Genomic DNA, 14,879 nt, shown 5'->3' on the forward strand with positions numbered 1-14,879 from the left:
CTCCACAGTGCGGTTTACAAGGGGCTTTCTTCCACGTACTACTAAGCTGTGGAATGAACTTCATTGTGCGGTGTTTCCGGGACGATATGACATGGGTATCTTCAAAAAAAGCGCGTACACCTTCCTTAAAGGCCGGCAACGCTCCTGTGATTCCTTTGGTGTTGCAAGAGATTGTGGGCGGCGGTGATCACTTAACAACAGGTGACCTGTATACCTGTACACTCGTTTGACCTCCTGTTCCATAAAAAAAAATTGTACAGTCATTTCTATCGCTATAAAATAATCACAATCTAGTCCCAGGTCCGATCATTTAGATATTCAGCAGTGGAGTAATACGATTTACGACAGAGCCATTTTTTTATAAAACATTTAAATTTATTTATAGATAATGCCTGCCAAGCCAAGTTGTTGATTGCCCACGAAAGCGAAGTCGAACGCACGAACGCACGTCGAGCGAAGCGAGTACGGTCATTCGCTTGAGTGGGTCGAACGTCGCATGAGTTGCACATACTATTTTGTTATACAAATGCGACGATTTATGTATTATTTCCGACTCCATACTCGTTACTTTACATATTTTAGTTGCACATACTATACCAACTATTGGAACACCTGTGTAACAGGGAATATGAATATATTTTTAGATTAATGCATTAGTTTACATTGCTGTATAATAATAAAAATTAACTCGGAACGTAATATATTCGTTTTAAATTTAAATATTTATATTGTAATAAGATTTTTATCAATTATTGAACATCAAAAACTCACTATAAAACATAATTTAAAATTTTAACGCGCTTGGTGCACGCGATCACTGACGTCATAGCACAAAAACAATGAGAAAATATTTCTTTAAAATTGACATTTGTATCCATTTTTGTCAAGTTCGCTGCGGACCAATGACATTAAAATTTTGAATTTCCTAGAATTTTGGGCTCCTATTTATAAAGTTTATTATGCACTTAGATAATTTATATATCTAGATAGAGCCTCTTGCTGCTAGACAACCGATGAAAACAGGCCAGATTTATTACTTAAATGTGAGTGACAACTACGTCTTATACTCTCGATTTGTATGTGACTTTCTGTTAGTGTGTATGCATTGCTCAAAATAGAGGTTAACAGTCAACCTCAATTTTTTTTCGAGGTTTTCACAGCTATCACAGTCTATCTAGACGTATAAACGATCTAAGCATATGCATATAACCCATATATTCAAAATGGATAGTAACTAATTACTTATTAAATCAGATTAAGCTACTGAACTATAAACTATTTGTAGACGGTCACTTTCAAGACCTATAAATAAAGGAACCGTGTTGTCTACAGCTGCTGTCAACAGGTCAACTTGCTAGGTACCTACTGAAAATCAGTGTTGGAATTGGGGTGATCCTTATTTCAATTCCAAAAAATGCTGAGTGTGTGTCCTTTTCATGACGCCGTATTTTTAAAATTGTTAATTTTACTGTGTATATAATGTTTTTGTGTTGTCATGAATAAATGAATACTTTACTATAAATATATGTAGTAAGTACCTGGCATCTGATCTTTATACCACTGATCTAGATCAAAGAGTAACATTCCGTGATGAGACAGTGAGCTGCTCTGCTCTCCCCAACACTCCCATACCAGCTGACATAGATTTAACATTGCTAAAATAAAAACAAAGTATTGATAAATTAATTGGAATAAATATTTGTATTTTTAGGATGAAGTATAAACTGGATATGCCATGCGAGTACACATGAATAGTACAATCCTATAACCAAGTCAAAAGCAGTAGAACATGGTGAACTAGCTTGGCTTTTATTCAGACAACGATAAATTGAAATTACTACTGTCAGTTGGATAATTACTGATTATTCTTAATCATTACTACCAAATAAAATTTTACACATTATAAAAAAAATTGTAGGAATTCTTTATCACGAATTAATATGCTCCTCTTATTCTATCCATTATTTTACAAAGCAATTAATATTATTTTAACAAAAATTTTGCACTTACACATACAAATTTAAATTTAAAATTACAAGGTTATGTTTTATTACTTACATATGGCATAATATCAACACGTTTATATTGTTATCGTTTTTATTTCTAATATTTTGTGCCACGTTCAAGTATAAACTTCATCTTTGTTTCATTGACCAGAAATAAATTAGGATTTTTACAAAGACATTTAGTCTTACTTATTCATAATATAAATATCGGAGGATTAAAATGTCTTTAATATACGCTTCATAATCGCGTATTAAAGCAAAACAGTCACATCATTTATCCCTCTGATAAGGTTGCGACTTATAGAAGCTAGAAGGCTATTTTAACCTAGAATGTTCTAGCGGCAGCTCCGTGAAAAAAGTTACTAGAATAGAAAAACACCCATGTGATTTCGTTTTTTTTTTCATCTTTTTTTTATGAAATTACGGGACGAGACGAGCAGGACGTTCAGCTGATGGTAATTGATACGCCCTGCCCATTACAATGCAGTGCTGCTCAGGATTCTTGAAGCCCAAAAAATTCTGAGCAGCACTACAATTGCTCTCGTCACCTTGAGATATAAGATGTTAAGTCTCATTTGCCCAGTAATTTCACTAGCCACGGCGCCCTTCAGACCGAAACCCATTTATGTTTACACATTATTGCTACACGGCAGAAATAGGCGCCGTTGTGGTACCCATAATCTAGCCGGTATCCTGTGCAAATGTACCTCCCTCTGGTACCATATCACCTCATATTCAGATAGTTATTTGTAAAAGAATTGCTAATCCTCATAAAAGTGTACTTTGTTTTAATTATAAAAGATTATGTTACCAAAAATAATAATTTGTGGCCAACTTACTATCTTCACCCTCCTCTCCAAGCATTGTATTAATAGAATATGTATGGCAAGAGATACATTTCCCACCAACCAAATGAACTCTCTCCATTGCATTTAACTCCAATTGAAAACGGATTGCAGCCGTTGAAAACTCCTTGAAAATAAAATGAGGTGTAAGGTACAATGTATTAAGTCATAATAATTATTATAAACTTCGTGTTTAGAGTTATTCCAAATTTAAAACTTTTGTCTTTATCTCACTTTTATCACTACGAAATTACACGGGAGAAGTAATTTTAAACTTGGAGTAACTTAACATCTAGAGCAAGTGATGTCAATAAGTGTATAAGTAAAGGAAAAACTCATTGACTGTGTGAATAATTGTCTGTCCAAAAAAGAGTTAGGTTTGCTACTAAAATTATTTTCACTACAATATTAGGTAAGCATGTTCGTAGACAAAGACGTTTAAAAGTAGAGAATGTGAAAATGTGAACCGTAAACTTGTTGGCATGATTTGAGATTATTGTGTTTACTGGCATTTGCCAACAACAACCCAACCATTAGTTAGTGGCCAATTTAATTTGATAGGTATAATAATAACCTCGACTTATGCTATCTCAGCTTACGCGAACCCGATTTGTCTTTCCGTTTGACACCTAAGAGTATGTTACGAGGAAACAATATGTGAGAAAGAAATAATTCACTTATGCTATCTCAGCTTACGCGAACCCGATTTGTCTTTCCGTTTGACACCTAAGAGTATGTTACGAGGAAACAATGTGTGAGAAAGAAATAATTCACTTATGCTATCTCAGCTTACGCGAACCCGATTTGTCTTTCCGTTTGACACCTAAGAGTATGTTACGAGGAAACAATGTGTGAGAAAGAAATAATTCACTTATGCTATTTCAGCTTACGCGAACCCGATTTGTCTTTCCGTTTGACACCTAAGAGTATGTTACGAGGAAACAATGTGTGAGAAAGAAATAATTCACTTATGCTATCTCAGCTTACGCGAACCCGATTTGTCTTTCCGTTTGACACCTAAGAGTATGTTACGAGGAAACAATGTGTGAGAAAGAAATAATTCACTTATGCTATCTCAGCTTACGCGAACCCGATTTGTCTTTCCGTTTGACACCTAAGAGTATGTTACGAGGAAACAATGTGTGAGAAAGAAATAATTCACTTATGCTATTTCAGCTTACGCGAACCCGATTTGTCTTTCCGTTTGACACCTAAGAGTATGTTACGAGGAAACAATGTGTGAGAAAGAAATAATTCACTTATGCTATCTCAGCTTACGCGAACCCGATTTGTCTTTCCGTTTGACACCTAAGAGTATGTTACGAGGAAACAATGTGTGAGAAAGAAATAATTCACTTATGCTATCTCAGCTTACGCGAACCCGATTTGTCTTTCCGTTTGACACCTAAGAGTATGTTACGAGGAAACAATGTGTGAGAAAGAAATAATTCAACCAAGGCAATCTTCTTAAGTTGTTTCACGCTAAGTGTGTGAAAGCATGAGCAATGTTTGCACGGCTTACGTGTGGCAATTAAAGAAACTGATATAATGATTATAGTCTAATGTGAGGAGTTGCTATGTGGGTGTGAGATGTGGAAGGTCCACCAAGTCCACGTCTCATCAAATCAAGGTATTTTTAAGCGATGCCTATGCAATATCCTCGATATTTAGCAGGTTCACTCCGAAGGGATTTCAATATACTGGGTCTGGAATGCAGCCATCCAAAGCAAACATTGTGGTGGAGTATAATAGACTAAACAAAAGCTACATCGGAAAGACCTGAAATGAAATCAAAAAGCCACTGCGGACAGCAGTCTGCCCAAACTGGGGGTACAGAAATGTAAGTCAATCTTTGTAAATTTTTTTTTTTTAATTATTTATTTTCACTAATTGACCACCGCAAATATATCGCAGTCAATATGGTGCATCCTTAACCCTTTCCTCACGTACACTTTCCTAACCCTTTACACCAAGGTTCCTTTACATATGGAACAACAACGAAATCCACACGACCTCATGCGATTTCTCGCCTTATTTTGTTATTAGAAATTCCGTTTTTACTTTGAACTTATAATATGATAAAAGTCCATTAAATTCTGTACAAATTAAAACAAAGACAATGCGATGTTGGCATACAAAAGTTAACGGAAAAAGGGTACGCGGACTTCAGTCTTTATCGGCCGCCGACGTGATAGTGAAGTGCGCAGAATTTTTTTTTTCAATCTTTTGATATAGGTACTTACTTAAAATAATACGCATAGATACACTTTGTTTTATGAAAATAAGGAACAAGACGAGCAGGACGTTCAGCTAAAAATTCTAAATGGCACTACAACTGCGCTCGTCACCCTTCAGACCGAACCACAGTAATGCTTACACACTACTGCTTCACGGCAGAAATAGGCGCCGTTGTGGTACACATAATCTAGCCGGCATCCTGCGCAAAGGAGCCTCCCACTGGTGAACACGTAAAATTCTCGCGCGAAAGTCGCTCAGTAATCAACCGATTTGATGCTCGGAAGAGGGATCGATTCGCGAAGGGTTAAATAGTATATGCGCTCAATCTCAAATTAACAATACTTGAAACAAATTATCTGATTATGTTTCATAAATGAGTACATAATTTTTGCAAAATTTTTGAAATGCTATATGTAATTGTTTATTAATGTTTATTTTCCAGTACAAAAATAAACTGACTTCATATTTACGTTCGCTTAACAATTTTTTTTGGTAATTAATTAGGTATTCTACACACTACATAATTTGATTCAACATTTATAATTAATCATTTTCTTTCTTTCAAATTACTCCTTGATTATATGAGGTTAGCACTCAGACCTATCTACTGCGGAAGTTCAAGTAATAAAGCAAATATGTACTACTATTATAAAGGGTTAAAATAAATATATGATCAAAGAGAATGTAAAAGTTTGAACTTATACAAATAAGAAATACACATACCTGATACAAGTATTTAGTATCTGAAAGCATCCTTTTTCCTTGATATGTTAGTGAATACATAACAGCCAGTGGAAACTCATTTTCTTCAAATCTTTCAAGAACAGAGAACACCACCCACAGGTAGCAGAATGCTCTCGGATCATCACACGGCTCCTGTAAACAATAAGTACCCAACATAGATGATATGTGTAAATGAATTAGTAGGAAAACAAGTTTGCAATTCACTCAATAGTGAAAGCCTACCACTTGGTGAAGTAGAGAAAGTCTTTTGTTATGAGATGTATTTACTTTTACAACATGATCCCTGTACGGTCAACAGCATGTCGACTGTACATCACGTTTCGCGCATCAGCGTTTACGTCGCCTCGCGTTATTTCCTAAGTAATATTGTAACCAGTTCGCGACAAGCCGCCGATCGATTCGCGTGCTCATTACCATACCAACATTTTACCATTTTACCATATAGCATAAGTTAAGGTTTCAATATACCATTTGAGCCTAACTTGTGTTTTACTCTGTACGGAACCAAACCACCGTACATTGTGGTCCTTTAAGCCGGATTAATTTAAACCATATGAAGAAATGTAATAGTAATCCGATACTTCAGTGCTATTTACCTCACCATTGTGTAATCAGAACGGATTCCACGACGACTGCCACGCGAGTTGTTTTTAATGCCTCAGCGAAAACTTCGACTGGACTTTCGTTGAATGACCTTATGTACTCTGGACCAAATTTACAAGAGGATTTGTTTACTCTCATATTAAAGTGGAGGCAGTACCAAATAGCCTTCACAGCCGATATAGAGAAGATGTTCAGATTTATAGATGTCCATGATGATGACCAGCCGCTCCAGAAGATCGTGTGGAGGGACTCTGAAAAGCAACCATTAGAAGAATACCAACTTACCACTGTCACATACGGCACCAAGGCCGCACCATTCCTAGCCATGATGACATTGAAACGTCTGGCTAAGGATGAAGGTCACCGTTACCCAGAAGCAGCAGAAGTTCTGGCTACCAGGCTCTACATGGATGACCTCCTCCATGGACATCATGACCTCCAGTCTGCAAGGAGGCTGATTTCCGACCTCATAAATCTCCTTAAGTTAGGTGGATTCAATCTAAGGAAGTGGTCGTCAAATCAACCAGATGTACTACCAGATAACCAGTTACCATGCGAAGACCAAGCATATGTTTTTAAATACCAGGAATCAACCAAGGCATTAGGACTTAAGTGGCATCCCGACGAAGATTATTTCACTTTTCAATTGAATTCCGAACCAGTCAGTAAACTCACCAAAAGAAGTTTACTCTCGAATATATCGAAGATATTTGATCCGCTTGGATGGCTTTCACCAGTTACCACCAAGTTGAAACTACTCTTCCAGGAAGTATGGCTCTTAAATCTTCTGTGGGACGACGAATTACCAGCTGACATCAACACAAAATGGAAAACCATAGAGGCTGACATCACGAAAATTAGCCATATTACCATACCAAGGTGGTTGCAGTCTTCTAAGAACGACACCATTGAATTACATGGGTTTTGTGATTCATCACAAAATGCCTACGCTTGTGTTGTATACTGCAGAGTCAACAATATTACCAGCAACCAGTCTTCTGTAGTATTAGTAGCTTCGAAGTCTCGTCTCGTACCTGTAAAGAAAAATGTATCGTTACCTAGATTAGAGTTATGTGCAGCGGTTCTACTTACCAAGGTCATGAAGATCACCTGTAAATGCCTATCAGATTACAACATCAAAATCTACGGTTGGTCTGATTCGACAGCTGTGTTAGGCTGGCTCAACGGCGACCCATGTAAATGGAAACCATTCGTCGCGAATAGGGTGAAGCAGGTCATTGACATTATACCATCGAGTAGCTGGCATTATGTGTCAACAAAGGACAACCCAGCTGACTGCGCAAGTAGAGGCATTACCACAGAACAGCTGATTAACCATTCCATGTGGTGGATAGGTCCCCACTGGCTACGATCGTTTGAAGAGTCCAAATTAACCAATAAATTATATACAACCTGCGAAGAGCTTAAAAAACCATTATTAAATATAAATGTAAACACAATTAAATATCAAAACAAGGTTATAGATAGTATAATTAGCAGATACAGCGATTTTACGCGAGCTTCAAGAGTGCTTGCGTGGGTGTTACGTTTTACACCTAAGTCATTTAATACTAATAAAACAAACTACTTAACTATATTAGAAATAAGAAAAGCTAAAAACTTAATTATAAGGCATATACAACAAGTAGAATTTTTAGAAGATATACAATATATTAAAAACCATAACCAACCTAACCCTAAGAGTAAATTATTAAAATTGAAACCATTTATTGATAACCAGGGGCTCTTGAGGGTTGGGGGGCGATTGACCAACGCCAAAATAGAAGATAGTATGAAACATCCGTGTATTTTACCACATAACCATTTGCTTACTGACATGATTATTGACCACGCGCATAAGATGGCCTTTCATGGGGGTCCCCGGTTAACCCTTGCTTGGCTGCGTCAAGAATATTGGATCCTGGGAGGAAACAATGCTGTAAAGAAGAGGCTACGGAGATGTGTGCTATGTAGAAGGCACGACCCCCTGAAACACGACCAGTTGATGGGAGACTTACCACCTGCAAGAATCAACAGGACCCGCCCCTTTTACCATTTGGGGGTTGATTTTACTGGTTTTGTTGACGTCAAGTCTGCGAAGGGTAGATCAGTGAGATGTACCAAAGGATATGTCGCCGTCTTCGTGTGTATGGCGACCAAGGCTGTACATTTGGAGTTGGTCTCTGATCTCACCGCCTCAGCATTTTTGGCAGCCCTCAGAAGACTTGCGGCCAGGAGAGGATCGCCCGGTCACATTTACAGTGACAACGGGACGAACTTTATAAAAGCAAATAGAGTTTTGCAAGAGGAGATTGTTAACTTGAAAACCATATTGAATGACCAGTTTTATGCAGAAATAGCTGAAATGTCGATAGAATGGCACTTCAACGCACCATCTTGGCCAAGCGCAGGCGGTCTCTGGGAGGCTGCAGTGAAGAGCTTGAAATACCACCTGAAGCGAGTAATAGGAGAACAAAAACTCACCTACGAGGAGTTCTCTACTCTTCTAGCTCAGCTAGAAGGATGCCTTAACTCCAGACCTCTGTGCCCGCTGAGTGAAGACGTCGAAGACTTAGATTGTTTGACCCCTTCTCATTTTCTGTCCAGTGGACCAACATTGACCATTGTTGAGTCAGAACACGACTTACGAACCAGATGGCAGTTAGTGCAGAAGATTTACCAAGATGTGTGGAAGAGATGGAGAGCGGAGTACCTCACACAGTTGAACGCTAGGTCCAAGTGGCGACGTTCACAACCAAATTTAAATGTTGGCGGCATTGTAATTATACACGATGCTAACCTGCCACCGGGTAAATGGGCTCTCGGTCGAATCGTGCAGCTACATCCGGGGCAAGATGGGCTAGTTCGAGTAGTCTCTGTTAAAACCAAAAATGGCATTATGAAGCGACCAGTAGTCAAACTATCTCTTTTACCTATTAACCACTCCAACGACGAAGACAGTAACCAAATTCATGAAACCACTGACCATAACCAGCCGAAACACCAGTCGAACGACGATTTACCAAAACCAAAGCGACGAGCTAGAAGAGGAATTGTTAATTTATTTACCATGGCACTTATGTTGTTTACCTTTTTATTTTCACCAGCCACGTGTGCATACAACGCTATAAACTTCAACGACAGTCAAAGTTTATATTTAGATAAAATATCAACCATGCGACTAGTTCAGGACGAATGGAAACTAGTTGTATACTACGATTTAAAACCATATTGGCAAGGCAGTAAATTGTTATCCAAATATATTGATCATATGGAATATATTTGCAAGGAATCGTCAGTCAGAAACCATTGTGAATCTATTTTAATACAATTACAGCACAGTTATACAGAGTTATCGCATTACAATAACATTCTGTCGACGCAGCAGTTCCCACGCGGGCACGCGCGGCGCAGGCGCGGCCTTATCAACGCTGTGGGTAATGTTGCACACGCGCTGTTCGGTGTACTCGATGACCAATTCGCTAAGCAGTATATTCAGGACATCGATTTAATTAGGGAAAACCAAAACCATCTTGCTGCTCTATGGAAAAACCAGACTTCCGTAATAGAAGCAGAATATAATGTATTGAAGAGGATGCAAGGCTCAATTGACAAACAATATAAAATATTTACTCATTACCTTAACCAGTTAAAGAACGCTACCAATGATGTCAAGAGTCAATTGAAAGACGTGGAAAACAATAATGAATTTTTATTATGCGCTATGGCAGCTAACAGCTTGGAGTCGAATTTGAAGAATGTGCAGGATGTTCTTTTAGATACTGTTTCGGAGGTGTACTTTGGGAAGTTCAACATACATCTTTTGAAACCCGACCAGCTTCTAGAAGAATTAAATATTATTTCCGGAAGATTGTCCAACGATTTAAGTTTACCAATAGAGAACACGCATACAGAATTAACCAAAATGTACCATTTACTCAAGGTCAGAGCGAAAATGCTAAATGACTATTTTATTTTTGAAATTAGAATACCATTAGTGAGTAGAGACCATTACCAAGTATATAAAATTTATCCTGTACCAAGACGGAACGGCAAAACCATGGTCACCCTAGTTCCAGTTTCGGATTACATTGCGATCAACTTACGAAGAGACTCATTTATGACCATATCACACTTAGAATTAAATAATTGTCTTCATTTAGATACTGAGACACAACTTTGTCCTTTGGAAAAACCAATTTCTCATATGAGTCATGATGACGTCATGTGCTCCAAAGACCAGGAGACGAAGCAGTGCAGAACCAAAACTGCCAAATGTCTAGATTGGTGGTCTCAGCTAAGCGAGGTCAATACATACTTTTTCTTTTGCTGCGACTCGTATCCAGTACGTATCATCTGTGGAGAGCAAATGTTTTCCAATCATCTTAATAATAGCGGCATTATTAGGTTGGGTCCAGATTGTGTTCTGAAAGGACAAGACATTACCATTTATGCTCGGAGGCTTCAGAACAATACATTAACCATACAGACGGATATACCAGCTATAGACATTCACCCCATCAACCACATCTTTAACCAGAATAAGACGTTCGTGTCGCTGATTTCGGAGCCAGCATCAGTGATGGGTGGTTACGATCAGGAGCTAGATGATATAGGCGCAAAAATAAAACAAATGAATTCAGAGAGTGGTCTAAAGGGTGGTATATCTTATCACGACGTTCACCACTACGTCGCGATATACGTGGTGGCGGGTGTGCTGGTGGCCGGGGCCGCCGCGTACGCCGTGCGGCGGTGGTGCCCGCGCCGCAGCCGACGCCAGGACTCCAGCGCGCCGCCCGCGCCGGCAGCCGCTGGCGCAGGGCCAGCCGCGTCGCACCCGCCGCGCCCTGAGCCGCGGGGTCTGACGAACGCAGCGTTTGTGTATAGTGTTAGTGACCAGTGTGTAAGTGTAGTTAACCACGGGCAATCTAGTGCTAGTAAAAATAGTGATAAGTGTAGTGATGAAGTGAAAGACCAATCCACTTCTCCTGTAGTGCATAGGCATAATTTTAGTGATTACTGTGGCTAGAGACATTAAGGTTACCATTAGATAATGCAAATTTGTTTATCACCTTGTCTCACGTCACTCGCTAACCATAACCATTTCTTTTTTGTACCATCTTCACCACCACTCTTTCTTCTCTCGCGGTGGCAGCATGTACGGTCAACAGCATGTCGACTGTACATCACGTTTCGCGCATCAGCGTTTACGTCGCCTCGCGTTATTTCCTAAGTAATATTGTAACCAGTTCGCGACAAGCCGCCGATCGATTCGCGTGCTCATTACCATACCAACATTTTACCATTTTACCATATAGCATAAGTTAAGGTTTCAATATACCATTTGAGCCTAACTTGTGTTTTACTCTGTACGGAACCAAACCACCGTACAATCCCACAAAAAAATGTGTTAAAAAAAGTTTTATGGGATAAAGGACTCTATAGGATAAATGACATGCTGCACTTTGGGAGTGGAGTGACTACTCCCATGCTCTACCTCTCTAACAAATACATTATAATATTGTACTGTAATTTAAAAAAAGAGGCCCACTTTTCTTTGGGACTATTCTCCTCAGGTGTGACACATGTCTTGTCATGTCAAGATGCGCTTGTCATAATCACTCGGAAACAATACAAATGGTAGTTTTTTTCAAGGACTAAGCTAATAAAGATATATTCATAACATACCTGAAACCCAAAATGAGTCACAGGCAAGCACTCAACATTGACTTGAGATGTAAACTCTAGTCCCAGGTCGGTAACATTCCACAGCTGAAATGCACCAAAGTTGTATCCCACTGCAAGACTTTCCAACTGAGGTATATACTGTAGAACTGTAACTCTGACATGATCCCTTTTTGCCTTCATACGGATACTGCCATCGGGATTGTGGAATATGTACTGTCCATCAATAAATGAGTCTTCGTTTAACAAAACTGCCAGGTGGTCATTATGAGTGGGTAGTTTCCCTTGGTTCTCCATTTTTAAAAGAGTTTTAAGAGGAATGTATGTTACATTTGCTGAATTTCTTTCGTCTTTTATTAGATGCCCATTTCCTTGTATTATCTCATTTAATGCTGTTGGAATTTGAATGATAATATCATTAGTATTACATAATATTAAACGATTTATAAATGAGGTTAATTTTTTTCATTCAAATATTTTTATATTAAATATTGATTATAAGAAAAAAAAATGATTTTGAGATAAATGAAAATATTTTGAATTTGGTATTAATTTAAATTAGAATGTGTATAAGTCTCAGGTTATTGTCAAAGCTGTGATAACACAATCTCACTAGCGATATTATAATTTAAGAATAGATTGTCAATCAACTGCATTTCTTACAGTTTAACAGCCTGGTTTTATTGAGATTCTAATGACATGGGTACACACAAACATAGATTTATAAATCTAAAATATATCTATCTTAGACATTTTATACATAAATATATATGTGTCAACTTAGCCTTTAGAGATTAGACAGAACAGACTGATAATTTTTTTAAGCATTTGTTATGTTAGTTGTATAAGTATAATGAGGAGTTGTGATTTTAAAATTAAATATATGTTACTATAGAAAATATATGATTTAGCACAAGTATCTGTTGAACTATAAAGTTCACATAAAAACCTATATCTACTATCCTAAAATAATTTAGAGAATATCATTACAATTAGATTTAAAATATATATGAAAAACCAACCTTGTAGCAGCACTCCATTATTCATATCTATCACAATTATTTCCCCTCTCTGAGTTCCAGCCATAATCAACCCATCAAAGTAGGCAAAGGGGCCACTAGAAATTTCATCGCACAGCGCCAAACCTGTTATAACTGCATCTATTTGTATACAATGAAGTAACTGAGATCCATTCACATTAAAAAAGCATATCATTCCTCCATCATCATATTCAAGACTTATTGCCAACTGCTGGGAGTGTTTAGTTAAAGGCACAGGTAGTTCCACAACACTAGTTACTGCAATTGAGCTGCAATAAATTGAAAATGTTTGTATACAAAAAAAAAATTGTGCATTCATTTGTTCCATGTGAGTGCTCTTACTAACTGAGCCAAATGTTTGTACTACCACTACATGTGAGGGTTATCACTTTAAAACATGACAAATTGTTTAAATAGAATAAGCCAGAAAAAAAGGAATCTGAAACTGAAAACTCTCCATTCAGGGTATTTTAGAGCAAGTTTAAAAAACATTGGGACTACCACCAAGTCTATACAAAATATAAAAAATCAGTCTGTTAATATTTTATATCAGTAAAAAGAATATCTAAAATATCAAAATAAAGCTTTTTTAAGAATTTAGAATTGATAGATTTATGAAATTACAAGTAACAAATAATTATGACCCAAACCTTGAACTACTACCAAAAGTTTTTGCTGCAACTTTTAAGCCACTTCTCAAACTAACAACACAAAATTTCGGGCCAAGTGCTAACCACCCATGTTTTGTATCACGGAATATGCCTCCCAGAGGTGTTTTATCTGAAAAAATAATACAAGGAAACATAAATATTTAAAAAGTCTTCAATAATCAGAAAATAAGATGTGTTGTTTCATTAGCAAAATCTTTTATTAGGTATTCCGTTCATTATAGTAATTTTGTAAAAAGGGTTCACTGGTTTATATATCTTATGTATGTATATTATAAATAAATAATTGTGTAATTGTTGTTTAGCATATACTGATAAATTAAGCAATTCATGTGAAATTATTATATGTGCTTATGATCCAGGATTAAAGTTCTAATTGGTCATTACCACTTCTATACAAGCCAAAAATAATAATCTAATAGCTCGACAATATGTTTCACATGTTACATATACTTCACTTCTATCAGCAGTCCCCAAAGACTGCCACAAATATTATTTTTAATGTTATGTATGCTATGCCATAGGAATTGTGATTTGCATTCAATAAGTATTAGTTTAACCATAACTTATTAATTATTAAATGTTTTATTATACGAACTTCAGAACAGGTAGCTACAAAAAAGTATGATAAATAATTATACTGGTACTGAAATTTATCAATTATTTGTGATAATAAGCACGGGCCGGGGTAAGGAACGAGTAGTTCTCCAACTATTAAATACCAATAGCATTTACATACCCGAGGCATCTTCTGTTGGTTTTAAGTAACTGAAAACAGCAGGCGACAGACTGGTCGTTTTCAAAATAGTGAATACACTATCTTGCAGCTTTTGCATTTTAAACCTTTCTGAATTATTTGGCAGTCTCAACGAGTAAACGATTCAGGTTATCTTACTTATAATTAAACATTTATTTTTTACGTGTAGAAGTAGTTATACTTATAATACATATGACTTAAATTAGTTACTTTACTATTAAGTTATCTCAAGCAGGACATAACTTAAAAATTATACGTTTTTAGTTTTAATAACAAACAGCGGGTTTTCTCAA

The 14,879-nt window shown here is 37.1% G+C and overlaps 1 protein-coding gene across 2 annotated transcripts in view; it reads right to left on the bottom strand.

Moving 5' to 3' along the window:
* Positions 1-14,879, bottom strand: part of LOC126970284 (protein ELYS) — a 69,008-nt gene extending 54,129 nt beyond the window's left edge. For both annotated transcript variants that reach the window (XM_050816107.1, XM_050816106.1), the window contains exons 1-7: positions 14,569-14,879; positions 13,812-13,941; positions 13,144-13,430; positions 12,125-12,513; positions 5,813-5,965; positions 2,846-2,978; positions 1,539-1,655 (exon numbers count right to left, since the gene is read on the bottom strand). In XM_050816107.1, coding sequence (XP_050672064.1) covers positions 1,539-1,655; positions 2,846-2,978; positions 5,813-5,965; positions 12,125-12,513; positions 13,144-13,430; positions 13,812-13,941; positions 14,569-14,665 — 1,306 coding nt within the window. In that variant the 5' untranslated portion in view covers positions 14,666-14,879. The remainder of the gene's footprint in view (positions 1-1,538; positions 1,656-2,845; positions 2,979-5,812; positions 5,966-12,124; positions 12,514-13,143; positions 13,431-13,811; positions 13,942-14,568) is intronic.

Source organism: Leptidea sinapis, chromosome 20 (genome assembly GCF_905404315.1).
Source record: "Leptidea sinapis chromosome 20, ilLepSina1.1, whole genome shotgun sequence".
In the NCBI taxonomy this organism is placed as follows: Eukaryota; Metazoa; Arthropoda; class Insecta; order Lepidoptera; family Pieridae; genus Leptidea; species Leptidea sinapis.